Raw genomic sequence first — 15,715 nt, 5'->3', positions numbered from 1 at the left:
ACACACCCGGACACGTGCCACGCACCCCGGGGGCACTAGCCATGCCCCCGCCTGCTCTCCGCCCCCGGTAGCGGAGCTTGCAGCTTTGCCACTGCAGGGATGGAATCTGACAGTTTTATCCTCTGTATTATATTTTGTTTATTCCTGTTATGAACTTTTGTGTTTTCCTATTATGTTGCACTCCACACGCCAATTTCAGGAATCCTGTTGACAACAGTTTACTTTGGTTTTTATGCATATATACACAAAACAGATTTTGCTGCAACTTTCTGTGGTGAGCATATTGTGAGATCTGTTTGCAAGGCGCATTTAATGCTGATTTTCATATCATTAGCTTAGCTGGTACTAATTGCATACTTCACAGTCTGAAACAACAACTTAATTAATTAGTTTTGACTCTGGATTCAGTGACACTATATGGTATGGTTAAGGGCAAAAGAATATGTACCTCAAAATACATTCACCAAATTGTTTTCCATGAGACTATTGACAAATGTAAAATTTTGGGATCATAGTTGAAACTTTGAAGTCCCATGTGATAAGTGAATGCAAGCAATTGCAGAAACAAATATGATTTTTGAGAGGGGCTTTTTAACATGTAGCAAATTGTCCAGGAAATGTGTTACAAAACTACAAAAGTAAACCCTATCAATACGCAAATGTATTTCTGTTTTTAGAGTATTCTGAACTATGGTAGCACATATCTCCTATTTCTGAGTTATCTGAATTCATGAAAAAGTTTAAGTGTTAAGCATAACTAAGATGAAGTGGGATAACTCATATGTTTGGAATGCAACTGGCTTGGAGGCCTTAGGTTGCCTGCTGTGACCATTTTACAACACACTTCAAGCGTTAAGTCTCCATGCCAAATTCACTGGCCAAACTAACAGAAAAAAGAACCCAACATGGATGAAAGTTCCTGAGGAAGGAATTGCTAAAAGTGCAATCTTCAAGATAATCTCCAAAATAATTCCAAGAGATAAATCTGAGAGACATCTGAAAATGCTTAGTCCTTTGCTGAAAATGAAGAAGAAATGGAAGGGTGGACAGAATGCACATAGATGTGTGGGCCAGACTTATAGGCACAATGACAGGAAAGCTAAAGCTGAGAATTAGCTGAGGCTAGTTAGGGATGCTCAGAGCTGTAAAAATGTGTTTTTCAGGAATGTTTGAAAGAGAAGGAAGGAAATGACAGGCCATCTGCTCAGTCAGGATGCTGGCATGTTAATTAGTGACAAAGAGAAGGCAGAACAGTTCAACCCCTATTTTGCCCTTGTTTCCCCCCACCCTGGAAAAAAGTATTCTTAAACAATATTCAGTGTTACTTATGGATATTCTTAAAGCACTGAAATAATGTTTCTTTTAAAATTTATTTATATTAAATTTGTATACCACCCTTCATCCATAGATCGCAGGGTGTTTCACAACATAAAATGACAAATAGCTATCACTGGTGTCTGTTCTTATTTACTTCTTTTATTTAACAAAATGTATCTACTACTTAGTAGAACTAAAGACCTCTGAATGGTTTACAAGACTGCGTTCCCGTATTTTTTGTGTATTCCATAACCTTTGGTGTATATCCAGTTACAGATAGGTAGCCGTGTTGGTCTGCCATAGACAAAATAAAAAAAATTCCTTCCAGTAGCACCTTAAAGACCAACTAAGTTAGTTCTTGGTATGAGCTTTCGTGTGCATGCACACTTCTTCAGATACACAAATTTTGCATGCACAATTCTTCAGATACAGCTTTCGTGTGCATGCACACTTCTTCAGATACTGGAAGGAATTTTTTTTTACTTTGGTGTATATATATTTTTAGCCTTCCTTGAGCTGAACCAGTAATTGCTCTGGGAAACCAAAGTCTAAATTTGTAACCACAAATTCATATAGTTATGTAAAATGGTACTGGCAGACTTTAATTAAAATAATTATTCTTCAGGCTTTTGTAATCTTTTCTCAATTAAGCAATGTTTTTCTGCATTCCTGGCCTTAGTTGAATCCTGTCACATTTGTGTGAAGTTGCACTGGTTAAAGCTCTGCTTTAATCAAGTTATTTTTCTCTCAGGAGTTGATCTTAGTCTTAACCCTTTTAATCAAATATAAATGTGCATTAATTTTACTGTTTAGATGTATTTTTTTTTAAAAAAACCCTTCCTCCAGAACCGATTTGTGTTCAGTCACTAATACAAATATTCCACATTCTTTTTTCTTCTTTTTAAAGAATTAAGATATCTCTTAGCACTTCTGAGGACTTTGCCGTGAACCTATAATATACTCAACAGGGGTTGTCTTTTCTTTTCTTAAAATGGAAATAAGCTTCTGACTAGACCTTTGTTACTTGCAATGCATTGATTCATAAAGCTGTATCTCGGGGGTTGCTTGTAGGCACTCGGTAGGTGACCCTAGTGCATTTTTTGAATTGTTTCTTTATTGTTTCTGATTTTTAAAGAAAGATGACAGGAACTTCCTTCACCTGTAGAGGCTTCTCTCTCCCTCCCTCTCTCTCTCTCTCTGTGTGTGTGTGTTTGATATAGATGCAGTTGAGCAGGGTGAGTGGCAGAAATGCTTATGTGGTCTATGCAGTGCTTTTTTTCTGAAAAAGTGTTTAGGGGTACAGTGGTACCTCAGGTTAAGTACTTAATTCGTTCCAGAGGTCCGTTCTTAACCTGAAACTGTTCTTAACCTGAAGCACCACTTTTGCTAATGGGGCCTCCTGCTGCTGCCGCGCCGCCGGAGCACGATTTCTGTTCTCACCCTGAAGCAAAGTTCTTAACCCGAGGTGCTATTTCTGGGTTAGCAGAGTCTGTAACCTGAAGCGTATGTAACCCGAGGTACCACTGTACTCTCATTTTGACGCAAGAAAATCAATTTTATAGTTCAAATTGGGAAAAATAAATACAGCAAATGGACAAAAGCACAAAGATTCGCAAAATGTTTAGGGCTATGCATATCCCTGTGTCCCCCCCCCCCCGCCAGAAAAAAGCACTGGGTGAATGAGAGAGGGAGGGGAGAGAGCTTATACATGTGAAGTCTGTAAGAGGAGAAGGGGATATGTTTGTGTGTGTGAGAGAGAGAGACAGAGCGATCACAAGAGAAAGTGGTGGGTGGTCTGTATGGGTGGTTTGCGAGAGAGAGGGGGGGACAGATACATTTGGGCAGAGAAAGAGGGTGTGTGGCTGTGGAAGTGTAAAAGTGTGTGTGAGAGAGATGCGTGTGTCTTTGGTCTCATTGTGCAAAAGAGGGAGTGAGCATGATGTGGTTATCTTGTATGTTTTCCCTGATACTGGTCAATACTTCCTGTTACTAAACAGCAGCAGCATTGTGGGGGGTTTTTGTGTGTGTGTAATCAGTATTGTGTGATCTCCACAATCTGGACAAGCAGGCCATAGCTGACTTCCTACATGAAGTATAAGATTGCCCAGGAGGTAACAGCAATGACCTTATTCTCCCTATAATTTCTTTGTCATGCCATGCGTACCTGGTAGCCATTTTGTGATTGGAACCCACAGTACTTTCTCAAAGTTTCTATTGCTCCCAAAAGGCTTCTGATGCCTTCTGTAGCCCAACTACTATTTAATAAAATCAGCATTTTATGAATAAAGTAAAATGGGTTTGAAATGCAACACTCAGAGGATGCATGGGACAAAGTTTTAAATTTGTGTGCATAGTTTTTATCCTCACAACATACATGAGCTCATACATGAGACTATTTTGAAGTGGATCAGTTGCTGAAATTCACCTTTGTTTTATAACAACAACAACATTTTATTTAAAGTCCACCCTCCCCAGCCAGGGCTAGGCTGAGGGCGGCTAACACCAAATATAAATTACGTAATAGAAAAAACAACGACAAACAAACAGTTAATTAAAATACGGCTTAAAATACAGCTTAAAATTCAGCCTTGTTTTAGTAGTAGCCCATAAATCAAGACCATAAAGGGAGGAAACATCAGATATTCACCCGAGCCAGCTATCCATGCTAGTCCTACACGGGCCAGCAAAAAAGCCAAGGCAAAATTTATATACCAAATCCCATATAAGGGGTCAGAGTGAGTCTAAGCTGAAGGCCAGGCGGAACAGCTCTGTCTTGCAGGCCCTGTGGAAAGTTGCAAGGTGATTTTATGATCTGCCCCAAGAAAAGGGCAGATTCCTGTTCACAAGTTGATATAATGCCTTGATAAAGTTTCTTTTGTTACAACACAGAATCTGCATTACAACAAAGTCTCTTGATTTCTTGTAAGCCATATAAAAACTGTTTTTCCTCAGTCGCTTCAACCTCAAGAGCTTTCCATTTCCACCCATAACTATAAAAGAAACAAATTTCTCCAACACCTGTCTCAGTATAATTAGAGGGTAATTCAATACCAGTGGATGGTATTGGGACATAAACCTGTGAAAGACCCAAAGGATTCAGGCTCAAATAAAAAGTGCCTTTACTTCACTGGTGCCTAATAAAAGTGATTTAGATGATGTGTTCTGTTTTTAAGAAATCCTCATGTTTTCTAATTGAAAATGGCCTCACCTTCCTCTATCAAAAAACTTTAGCAGACTTACCTGTTCAGTAGAAGCCTGTGTAAATTGTTTGATAAAGCTAAAAATGAGATAGTTCTTTTAAAATACATGTGATGTTTTTTTGGGTTGATAGTGCTGTACAATACATTTTTGGGGATGTATTTTTTTTGGGGGGGGAATTGTTGCAATGTGATTTCTGACTTAAAAGGTAAGTCTATACTACAGGCGTTCATCATAAAGATTATGCAAGCCCAGTCCTAAAGTGAATTTTGTTGGAGCTCATTTTGAGGAAATAATAGCTTTGGGGAAAAGATATTCCACATTTCCACCAACATATTCTAGAGAGAAGGCAACACCTTCATGGGTTTTCTTGGTATAGTGAAGGAATGGGGAACCTCTGTATCGTTAATGATCTTTCCAGTTAAAATAAGCAAGTGATGTTTTTCTGTTTTCAGTTTAGGGAGAGAACAGAACAGACCAAAGTAGACAGCAGGCAATTGTGGATAAATGTGTATAGTTCTGTTTCCTGATTTTAGTTTGTACCACAGCTTACAGGGCAAAGAAATAAAGTAAAATAATTGCATGCAAACACAAAGTGTTTCTAACTGGTAAGAATGCCTTTTATTCAACAGAATAGATACTACTGTTCACCAGGCATTTTCTGACATTTAGAAGAAAAAAGGGCAATGGAATACAATGTCAAATGTTAGGATTTGACTGTTCAACAATAGACATTCCTAGTGGGATTTCGGATTTTTGTCTAAATAGGCCTCTGTTCCATGTTGCAAACTGCTTCCAGGAAGCAGTAAGTCATGTGGCAATGGAGAGCTACTGTTCTAGAACTGGGGTTGCTGTTTACCCAGTGAGAAGAAAAATGCAGTATGATGAAGAGGGCAGAATTTTCTGCTTATTACATGTGAAAAATCCAGTCCAGCAGCTGCTCTAACAGACACTGAGCTAGGGATGGGAAGAAATTGAGACCTGTTTTATGTAAACTTGCCTAATTTGCACCTCCTGAAACAATAAAGGGAAAGGGAAAGGTACCCCTGCCCGTACGGGCCAGTCTTGACAGACTCTAGGGTTGTGTGCCCATCTCACTCAAGAGGCCGGGGGCCAGCGCTGTCCGGAGACACTTCCGGGTCACGTGGCCAGCATGACAAAGCCGCATCTGGTGAGCCAGCGCAGCACACGGAAACGCCGTTTACCTTCCTGCCAGTAAGCGATCCCTATTTATCTACTTGCACCTGGGGGTGCTTTCAAACTGCTAGGTTGGCAGGCGCTGGGACCGAGCAACGGGAGCGCACCCCGCCACGGGGATTCGAACCGCCGACCTTTCGATCAGCCAGCCCTAGGCGCTGAGGCTTTTACCCACAGCGCCACCCGCGTCCCGACAGTAGAAACAATAGAGGAACTGAAACAGTTTTCTTTCAAAAACCTCACTTCTTCAAATGTTGTGATGCAGTTGTCCATCCTAGAGATGTGTCAGAACTGCAGATATTAGGGACAAATGTGCATTATAATGCCCACTTTAGTAAAAAAAAATCATTAAAAATGCATTACATTAGGGAAATTGCTTGCAAAGATGTATATATCAGGCAAGATTGCATACAAAAATGTGTGTATTAAAAGTCTGTGATTAAACATTGAGAAGTGTTCATGAGGACTTAAAAAAACCCTAAGCTAATGCAGAAATATGGGAAACTGAATTAAAGATCGGAAAAATGAGTAATTGAGGGAACCCAAAATACGTCCCTGCCTAAACTGAGCAGGAGAATTCATCCCCCAGTCTAGATCTGGGGACAGTTCCCCACAGGGATTACTTGGCCCTGGCAACATTGAACCAGAGATCAAAGGACATGGCAAGCTACTAAGGAGGGCTTGAGGCCATGGTGCACATATATATTCATATATAACTTTTAAATAAATATGTGATAGGTCCCTGCTCATAAAGTTCTATCTCTTACAATTTGCCCTTATGGAAAATAAGATGTACTTCTGAAGCGCGTTATCAAATTTTTAATGAAATAATAAAAAATTACTATTACAACCCTCTTCATGCTCTTGAATTTTTGTGCTCTATTTTTATCTTCCTTTAAAGTCTTGATTTTCATTCAAGTACTGTCTTCTGAATATGATAAAGGTGGCATGTTAGAGGATGCTTACATCAGATGTATTTTCATACATATTAAAGATGTATTTTTCTGTGTGGAATATTACTGCATTCTAGTTATTGCTGCACTGCATACTTTTCAACTGACTCCGGTTTAGTAAAAGGAGCAAGTTACTGTGAGTCTTGTGGTGCCTTAAAGACTAATGAATTATTATGGCATATGCTTTTGTGGACTTTGGTCTGTTTTATCAGATGCATGCAGTGTTATCCTGCTTTATATACACACAGCCTTGTGGGGACGACTTGTAAGTCATAGGGAAATCATAGAATCCTAGAATTATAGAGGTGGAAGGCACCATGAAGGTTATCTAGCCCAATCCCTTGCAAGCTAGATCATACATTAATGGAATCTTTCGAGGAGATGGCGTTTATAAGTGGTCCATGTTTCACAAGCATATAGTAAGGTTGGTAGTAAAAAAGCTTTGTAAACAAGCATTTTGGTTTCCCTGTGAATGTCCCGGTCCTCAAACGCTCTGCATTTCAATTGCGATAAAGTTGCATTTGCAGAGCTCAGGCGATGCTGGATTGTGGCATCAATGTTGGCCCTTGTTGGCCCAGGTAGGCAGCTCCAAAAAATTATACATATCACTTGGGAAGACTAATGCCAGTGTACTGGAAGAAGCAAAGATCACCAGTGTTGAAGCAATGATTCTTCAACATCAACTCCATTAGACTGGTCATGTTGTTCGGATGCCTGATTATTGTCTTCCAAACCAACTACTCTATTCCCAACTCAAGAATGGAAAGCAAAATACCGGTGGACAATGAAAGAGGTTTAAAGACTCTCTCAAGGTAAATCTAAAAAAAATAATGTAGTATAAACACTGACAATTGGGAAACACTGGTCTACAAGCACCCCAATTGAAGAACATCCTTTACCAAAGGTGTCATGGACTTTGAAGACGCTCGAACTCAGGACAAAACATGCTAAGAGGCACGTTTAGAAAACCCTCACTTTGATCAGTTCCCACCCGAAAACCTGTGTCCTCACTGTGGAATCTAGAATTGGCCTCCACAGTCACTTACGGACTCAGTGTTAAGACCATGTTCATGGAAGACAATCTTATTCGGCAACAAGTGATTGCCAAAGAAGAAGATCATACATGACAGATAACCATACAACCTCTGCTTAGAAGCCACCAAGAAAGGAGAGTCCACCACCTCTCGTGGGAATCTGCTCCACTGTCAAATTGTTCTTACTGTCAGACATGAAATTAAGAAAAACACAACACAGTGATAATTACCTAATTAACTATGTTAATTTTCAAAACAGCTGTTGCTAACACAGTAGTGTTATAACTTAATTACAGAATCATTGCCTGCATTTTCATTTCTTTCTGACCTGTCTGTTTACAGCCCTGCCTCAAACCTTGTGTATTAATGAATGCACATTAATAAACGCTCGCTGCTCGCATATCTGAAATACTGACCGTGTTTTCCATTTGTGGCTTCTGAATATAGAAAACTGTAGAGGGCACATTGAAAAGGAACACACACACCCCAAAAAAAGGAGGGGGGAATGAAAATCACATTTTCCCCTCCCCCAACCATGAAACAAAAGGCAAGGTTTGGGGATCAGAGCTTTCTAATTAAGCAGAACTCTGCAGGTGTGCATTGAAAAGCAGCAGCTCCCCCCCCACCCAATGATGATAAATGATGACAAGACTGGATCCATGGTGGATAAATAATGTTATTTCACAGAGATTCTAAATGCAATGAACCATTTATTTTATTTAAGAAAATTTATATGCCGCTTGATTGTAATAAAACCTCTAGCCATAGCTCCAAGTTAGGTCAAAGAGATGAAAATGGAGAGTTGCAGTACTGTACATTGACTGCAGCCTTAGATCAAAACTGACTCCAATGTTTTTCTTTTGGAAAGGCACTAAGGCGTGAGTTGAAGGATAAAGAGCAAGCCATTTTGAATGCTGTAGACCAAGCACGAGTGTTCCTCGCTGATCAACCAATCGAAGGCCCCGAAGAACCAAGAAAAAACGTACACTCAAAGTCAGGTCAGTTTTTAAACCCAGCTTCTTTGTTGAATATGTGATTCCCCTGATGAATATTCATTGTTCTCCAAATAACTTTAAGTGAATTGTGTGTGGTCTAGGGAACACCACAGTAGTACCATTTAAATAAAATAAAATAAAATAAATAAATAAATCCTGACAGTTGGAGAACATTATTATAGCTGGTGAATTGTCCACGACAAGAGATTGGGCAGTTTTACAAGCGATACCGTCTGTTTATGTGTATATTGCTGTTACTGGTGCAACACAGTTTGGTGTAACACCGCTGTAGAAACATGATATATAAGAAACAATTTTCTGATTGTCCTGACAGTTGCAAAATGTTTTGCCCAGAAGGCTCCTGATCAGGTATGATTATGTTACCTCGACCACTGTTTTCTCTTTTAAGTTTTACTAGCCTTACGAATATGTTCTGTGCATATCAGGGATGGGGGGATGTGGCCCTTCAGATGTCTGAGACACAATTCCCATCAGCTTCAGCCAGTGGTCAAGGATGATGGGAGTTGCTACCTATCCAGATTCCCATCCTTGTTTTATAGCAGTACAACTGTGCATATCAAACACAGAACCAGAGTGGGGATTCAGATACTCGCTCACATTGCATATTATACTTTCAAAATACATAATAAATTCAGTCTGTTTTTAGAGGACATTAACAGGAACAAAATGCATACTATGGTAGACTGCTTTTAGTTCATGACGTCTGCAATCCTAAACACACTTACAAGAGATTTATTTGCCAGAAAGTAAAAAAATAAAATAAAATTATTTCATGACAGCTTTGTTGGCTTTTCCTGGCCTGCTTTTCTATTGTTCTATTAATTGGGAACAACTGGTGTTGTAAGAAACTATCTGTTGCATAAACACATTTTAATTTTATGCAATTGTACTGTGTGCACAACTTCGCCTTTCCTAGTTTCTTCCTCTTTGACTCCGGGTTTCCATTATGAATGCTTGCTGATTAAAACAAATGAACATTTTCCCCAGGCTAGTTCTTTGCCAGCCTCCTTTACTGGATCCTGTCCCCCAGCTGTTTTGAACAGTCAGATGGATACTATGCTACATTAGGTAGCTTTGATGAGATGTATAATATAGCTGATCTAAATTGGGAGAATTATTATGAAAAATATTTTCCAAGTTCAAATTTGTTCAGACCACTGCATTATGAGAAGATGGTAATCAGTAATATTCATTCAGTAGTTGAGTATATTAGGCTGGCGAGCACTGCTGTGGTAAATTGCCTCATTTAAAGACTAGCTGGGTTTTTAGTAGCTAATTAACACCTGGCTTCTTTCAACTTAATCATATTTATTAAAAAAACCCCAAACAAATGATACAAGCACTAATTCTGAAAGCTTCGAAGCTTTTAGTTGTGCACATCACTAAGAAACCACATAACCCCCCCCCCCCATCCTACCATCCTACCCTTGGGCATTTTCCATTTCCTTTGTTTTGGATTTTGGAGGGGAAATCCCTTTGGTGCCAGTGCAACATTCTCTCCTGGGACAGTCTTAATTGGGAGAGGATGACCCCTTGGACCATGTGTGCCATATTTCTGATCCCAATTTCCAACTTCCCATTAATTAGAGAGAGTAAACATTAGACATGCTCAAGTCATGCTGTTGGCCATGTTCGGCTCTTAGATAAATGTGAGCTGTGTAGTGGTGCTAGCGGTTGTCCCCACTGCAAGAGGCTGGGAAAACTAGGGCCAGATCTACCATGCATATTTGAATCCAGGAGGAAGGGATGGTTGAAGAAGTAGCGGCTCAGCCATTCTTTTCTCCCTGGGCCAACGATTGATAGCCTTTGGGTGAACATTTGGCTCTTTGGTGGTATAGGAACCACAGCAGTTTGGATCATTTCTGTGCTATCATTCTAACACAGTGCCAGTGCTCCCCCTTTCCGTCATGGAAACTGGGGCACTACTGGCAGGTCTATGGTCCACAGTATAGGTTCCTCTTACTTGACCCAAAGCTTGTCAGACTATTCCAGAATCACCAGTATAAAGTAAGAAGGGAAAGGACTGCAAACAGTGAGTTGTACCCAGAGATGTTCTAGCCAGAAATTCTGGCAGTGGAGCTGTCCTGTAAACAGTTGTGCAAAAGAACATGGCAAATACTGGAATAAATTTTACATGTAGATGAAGTGTAGTTACTAATAGAGTCTCATAGGTAAAGGGACCCCTGACTATTAGGTCCAGTTGTGGCCGACTCTGGGGTTGGGGCGCTCATCTTGCTTTATTGGCCAAGGGAGCTGGCGTTTGTCTGCAGACAGCTTCTCGCTCATATGGCCAGCATGACTAAGCCGCTTCTGGCGAACCAGAGCAGTGCACGGAAACGCTGTTTACCTTCCCACCGGAGCAGTACCTATTTATCTACTTGCACTTTGATGTGCTTTAGAACTGCTAGGTTGGCAGGAGCAGGGACCGAGCAACAGGAGTGGGGATTCGAACCACCGACCTTCTGATCAGCAAGTCCTAGGCTCTGTGGTTTAACCCACAGCGCCACCTGCGTCCCTAATAGAGTCTCATACTCATGAACTATTAGCATTGACTCCTTCAGAACTACTGGTTCATTATAAAGTACGAGGTTTTTAATTCATAGACCAGGCACATTCATTGACCTCCCTAATCCTTGGAGCCTGGTCACTAGTCCCACCCCCTCTCACCACTTTTTTTTTTTTACATCGACATGTAGGCATATTCCTAGGTATCTTGGGGTATCTGCACATATTCAATACCTAGCTGGCATGGTCTTGTAATGCATATATCTTTCTTGCTACATAGAGGTGACTTTGAAAACATATTTCCTGTCACCATTTTGGTTTACCTAATAATGGCAGGATGCAACAGAAGTCCAAAGCTTGATTTGGCAAGAGCTTTGAACAAGCCAAAAACTTTAATGAAGTGAAAAAGAGAGAGATTTTAGAAGCAAACTGGTGAATATTGGTGAGATCCCTTGATAATATCAAGTAATTATGCAGTTGCAAATGTTACTTTGATAGATCTGTCATTCTAAATTAAGCATTCACCATCTGTTCTGCCTTTTAATTGCAAAGGCAAAAAATGCAATAAATCATAGTTGTATCATAAAAGAAATACTTGTTGCAAGTGATTTACACGAATGCACTTTATTTATTAGGCAGCATGACATGGCTACATATTGCAGGCTTAAAGAACAGAGGTGGAAGCCATAATTAGCCAGGTGTTGATACTGTGCATGTGATCTGCAAAGGCAAAGTTTATTGTGGTGATGACAAAGGCACACAAACAGTTTCAGCCAATTATGATTTTTTCAGTCCGCCTTAAACTCTGTATAATACTCTGAAGATGCCCAGGTAAATATTTTTTGGTCTGATGAATTGGTTAAGAAAAAACACAGAGAATGCAAGTCCTATTTACTTGTGACATTCCATTTTCGGTAGAAAAGTTAGCGTGGAAATAACTTTAATGCCTTCAAAGGAAATAAAGCCAAAGTATTATACAACTAGAGTAACAATTAAGAGTTGCTATTGGCTTACCAGTTATGGTTTGCTTGGAGCAAGACAAACCCAGTAGTCATGTTTTGGACACAGCACTCCTGCATGGCAGCAGGAGAACAAGGGGAGAAGCAAAGTGACCCCAATTTTTACTGTCGCACACCCACATTCACATTTTGCTAGGGGTTGGCTTAGCATTGCAGCTGTGTCTTCTGCCATGGCCATTAAGCACAACTAAGAGCAGGTAAAAGGGACAAGGATTTTAATGCCACACGTTTGTGGGAAAGGATAGTGTTTAAAGCAACTGAGTCAGCACAGAGTAGCCTAGTTTACGTAACAATGTTTATTATAGGGTGTCTATCTAGTGAGGTCTGCTATAGACAAACCAAACTTGTTAAGCCCAACCTGAAACTGTATCCATGCTTGCCTGTTGTCTAACCCCTCCACCCCTTCTCTCAGCCATTCTTTTTCTTATTTAAATTGCTGCCATTAAAAGTACTTTCCCTAAAACTAGACTTGTCATTTTGGAAGCCCCACTGTAACTCATGTTGACCAGAGGCTTAATAAACCTTTTATAACTATGTTAACTTTAAATAATGTTGTTGCAAATGGAGCAGAAAGTTAACTTGTTTTCCTTTCCTTTAAGCTAGTAGAATAATTCAGGGAGCTTTTCATACTCCCCGAGTATCTGCTGAAGTAGAGGTAGTATAATACTTTGAAGCCAAACTTCATACCTCTTCCCTGCACTCTGTTTTCCTTGTGTCATGCCTTTTTAATTTGTAAGCCTGATGGAAGGGCCTGTCTCTCATTTTTATTGTTTAACTGATGTGACTGGAAAGGCAATTATTGTCTGAAAAGCAGGATAAACTACAGTAAATAAATGCATTAGATAAATAAATAGAAAATGGCAGCAATCAGTGTGCAGTGGTTTTTGCCAAAGGTGTTGTGTGTTATCACACCAGCTTCTTACATGGCAAGCTGACGAAAAGCTGCTGCAAAGAAAGCTGTCACTACTAATAAACTTCTCATTAGTACTTTTACTCTGAGCAGTCAATGTAACTATGAATGTGGCTTCAGCTTTCCTGGAATTGGTAGGCTGCTCATTAAAACATGTTGGGATAGCAGAATGCCAAGCATATTTATGTATAAGATACAGTCATATCTTGAGTGAATAGATTGCATGCATCTTTATAGCTCATAAAAGTACATTTGTCAGCCTTCAGCTCTGCAGTAAATGTCTTTTTAAAAATCAAGTTTACAAGCAGTTCTGAGGCTCTCTTCTAAAATGAAAAGGCACAAATGTAATACATTCGGGACCTGAATTTATCCAATTTGAAAGTGCACTTGCCATTACACAGCAACTCTGAATTAAAGTTGCCCTTCAAGTGCCCTAACAATCTGTAGAATCTTGTTTTTAATTAATGTGCAGTGGAAACTAACAGTGGATAAGAAACTTCAGTCTTCCTTTTCCACATTGCCGCTTGTGATTCTTGTTTGGTTCTTCCTTTCAGACTGTTCCCCCAGCCCCATGTCCTCAACCAACATCCAAAGCAACAGTTTAATATGTTGATAAACAAGAAGACATTAATATTTACTACAACAACATAAAAAATACCCTGCTGGATCAGACCAATGATGGCCTGTCTAGTTCAGCATCATGTTACCCACAGTGGCCAACCAGATACTTCTGGGAAGCCACAAACAAACATGGTTGCTTTCTAGCAGGTGGAATTTAGGGGTGTACTGCCTCAGCTATAGTTTTCTGGTGGTTAGTTGCAATCACATGTGGGTATTTTTTGTAAATTACTGGGCTGTGTTTATATCACAGATGGTATGTCCTGTTGGAGGGATCTGCCTGCATCGTTAAAGCCATTCTTTTCTTACTGGTGGCATATAAGCAACTTACTGTACTTCATTAAGTATTATATTAACACTGTCACAAGACATTACACACTACTCTTAGGTCCCCATATACTTGCTTTTCTCTTGTTACTAGTTCAGCTTCCCCGGAGTGCAAATGTAGTTGAGTTTTGATTCCGTATTTGTCTGGCATTTGAACATTGCTTGTTTCTAAAAAATACCTTACATAAGAAGAGTTTGCTGGATCAGGCCAATAACCCATCTACTCCAGGATCCTGTCCTTAACAGTGGCCAATCTGATGCTGTGGGAAGCCTGAAATTCGGAAACATACGACACGTTTTTACTACTTAATTGGATCTTGTCTTGAGGACCACCTGCAAACACACTGGGTCTCACAGAACAGAGGATGCGAGTGGCAGACCAAAGCGTAATAATCAGCATTAATAGGCACCTTGCTAAAAGCGTACTGTGCATTTGTGTAGAACAGCAAATCCTTTCAATTCCATGTCAACCTGATTCTTTGAAATGCCTTCTGTTACAGAGCTGACCCCCGAAGAGAAAGCACAGAAGATTGCCAAAGCTATGCGTAAGCAGTCTGCAGAAGTGAAAGAGAAGTGGGAAAGCCTAAATACCTGTGCCAGCAGTTGGCAGAAGCAAGTGGACAAAGCGCTGGAGAAACTGAAGGACTTGCAGTGTTCTATGGATGACCTAGATGCTGACCTGAGAGAGGCAGAAAATGTGCTAAATGGTTGGAAACCCGTTGGAGATATACTGATGGATTCATTACAGGATCACATTGATAAAACAACAGTAAGCACAAATGTATTCTTCAGTGTAATGCATTTTGAGCAAATGTCTATGTGTGAATGAAATTTAGTCTCTAACAATGCATCCAGCCATTTCTGTGTCCTGAATTAATGTTCCAAGATAGCAAAATATATACAAATATCTCTTTTGTGTACTTTATCAGGGAACACATGCTTTTTTGCTTATTGAATTCAGTTATATAATGTTCTAAATTCAAAAATCCCAGAGCAGTGCATAAATCACATTTTCAAATAACAGAGCAAAATAAAGCCATGAAATCATCTTGAACCTAAAAACAACAGCAAATAAACAACTCCATAGATTGTTCTACTAATCAAATTTTCCTGAGCCTAATTGGCAACAAACTCAGAAAGTCCCAAAGACTAGAACAAAAAGGCATGTCTTCCGTGGCGGATAAAATTGGAGTTGAGGGCCACAACCAAGAACACCCTCAACCGGGTCACTACTCCCTGGGCCACTATTCCCAGTACCATGAATCTCAAAAGGTCCCTCCAGTGATCTCAGGGGTCAGACTGGCACATTGGACCCTACCAAGTATTTTGGCCTTGAGGATTTATGGCTTTAAAAGTCAATGACAGTACCTTGAATTGGGCTTGGAAGCAAAGAGACAGCGAGTGCAGATCATGGGGAATCAAACATTCTGCAGCTGTTGCAACTAGCAAACCATTTTCAAGGTTCAGAGGTACAAAACAGAGTGCATTGTAGTAATCCAGACATAATGTTACCAGGCTGTAGATCAGTCTGGGAAGGTTACCTTAATTCAGGAATGATTGTACCTGGTGAATTAGCCATAGTAAAAATAGGCACACCTAACCACTGAGGCCACTTGAGCAT

At 40.0% G+C, this 15,715-nt stretch overlaps 1 protein-coding gene across 5 annotated transcripts in view; it reads left to right on the top strand.

Moving 5' to 3' along the window:
- The window catches only part of UTRN (utrophin), a gene marked incomplete at its 3' end in the record, with an annotated part of 322,774 nt that overhangs the window by 232,789 nt on the left and 74,270 nt on the right, over positions 1-15,715 (top strand). For all 5 annotated transcript variants that reach the window (XM_082215859.1, XM_082215861.1, XM_082215860.1 and 2 more), the window contains 2 exons: positions 8,568-8,697; positions 14,595-14,863. In XM_082215859.1, the coding sequence (XP_082071985.1) occupies positions 8,568-8,697; positions 14,595-14,863 (399 nt within the window). The remainder of the gene's footprint in view (positions 1-8,567; positions 8,698-14,594; positions 14,864-15,715) is intronic.

This window comes from Podarcis vaucheri, assembly GCF_965113315.1.
Source record: "Podarcis vaucheri genome assembly, chromosome: 3".
In the NCBI taxonomy this organism is placed as follows: Eukaryota; Metazoa; Chordata; class Lepidosauria; order Squamata; family Lacertidae; genus Podarcis; species Podarcis vaucheri.
This window is presented reverse-complemented; position numbering and strand designations above follow the sequence as displayed.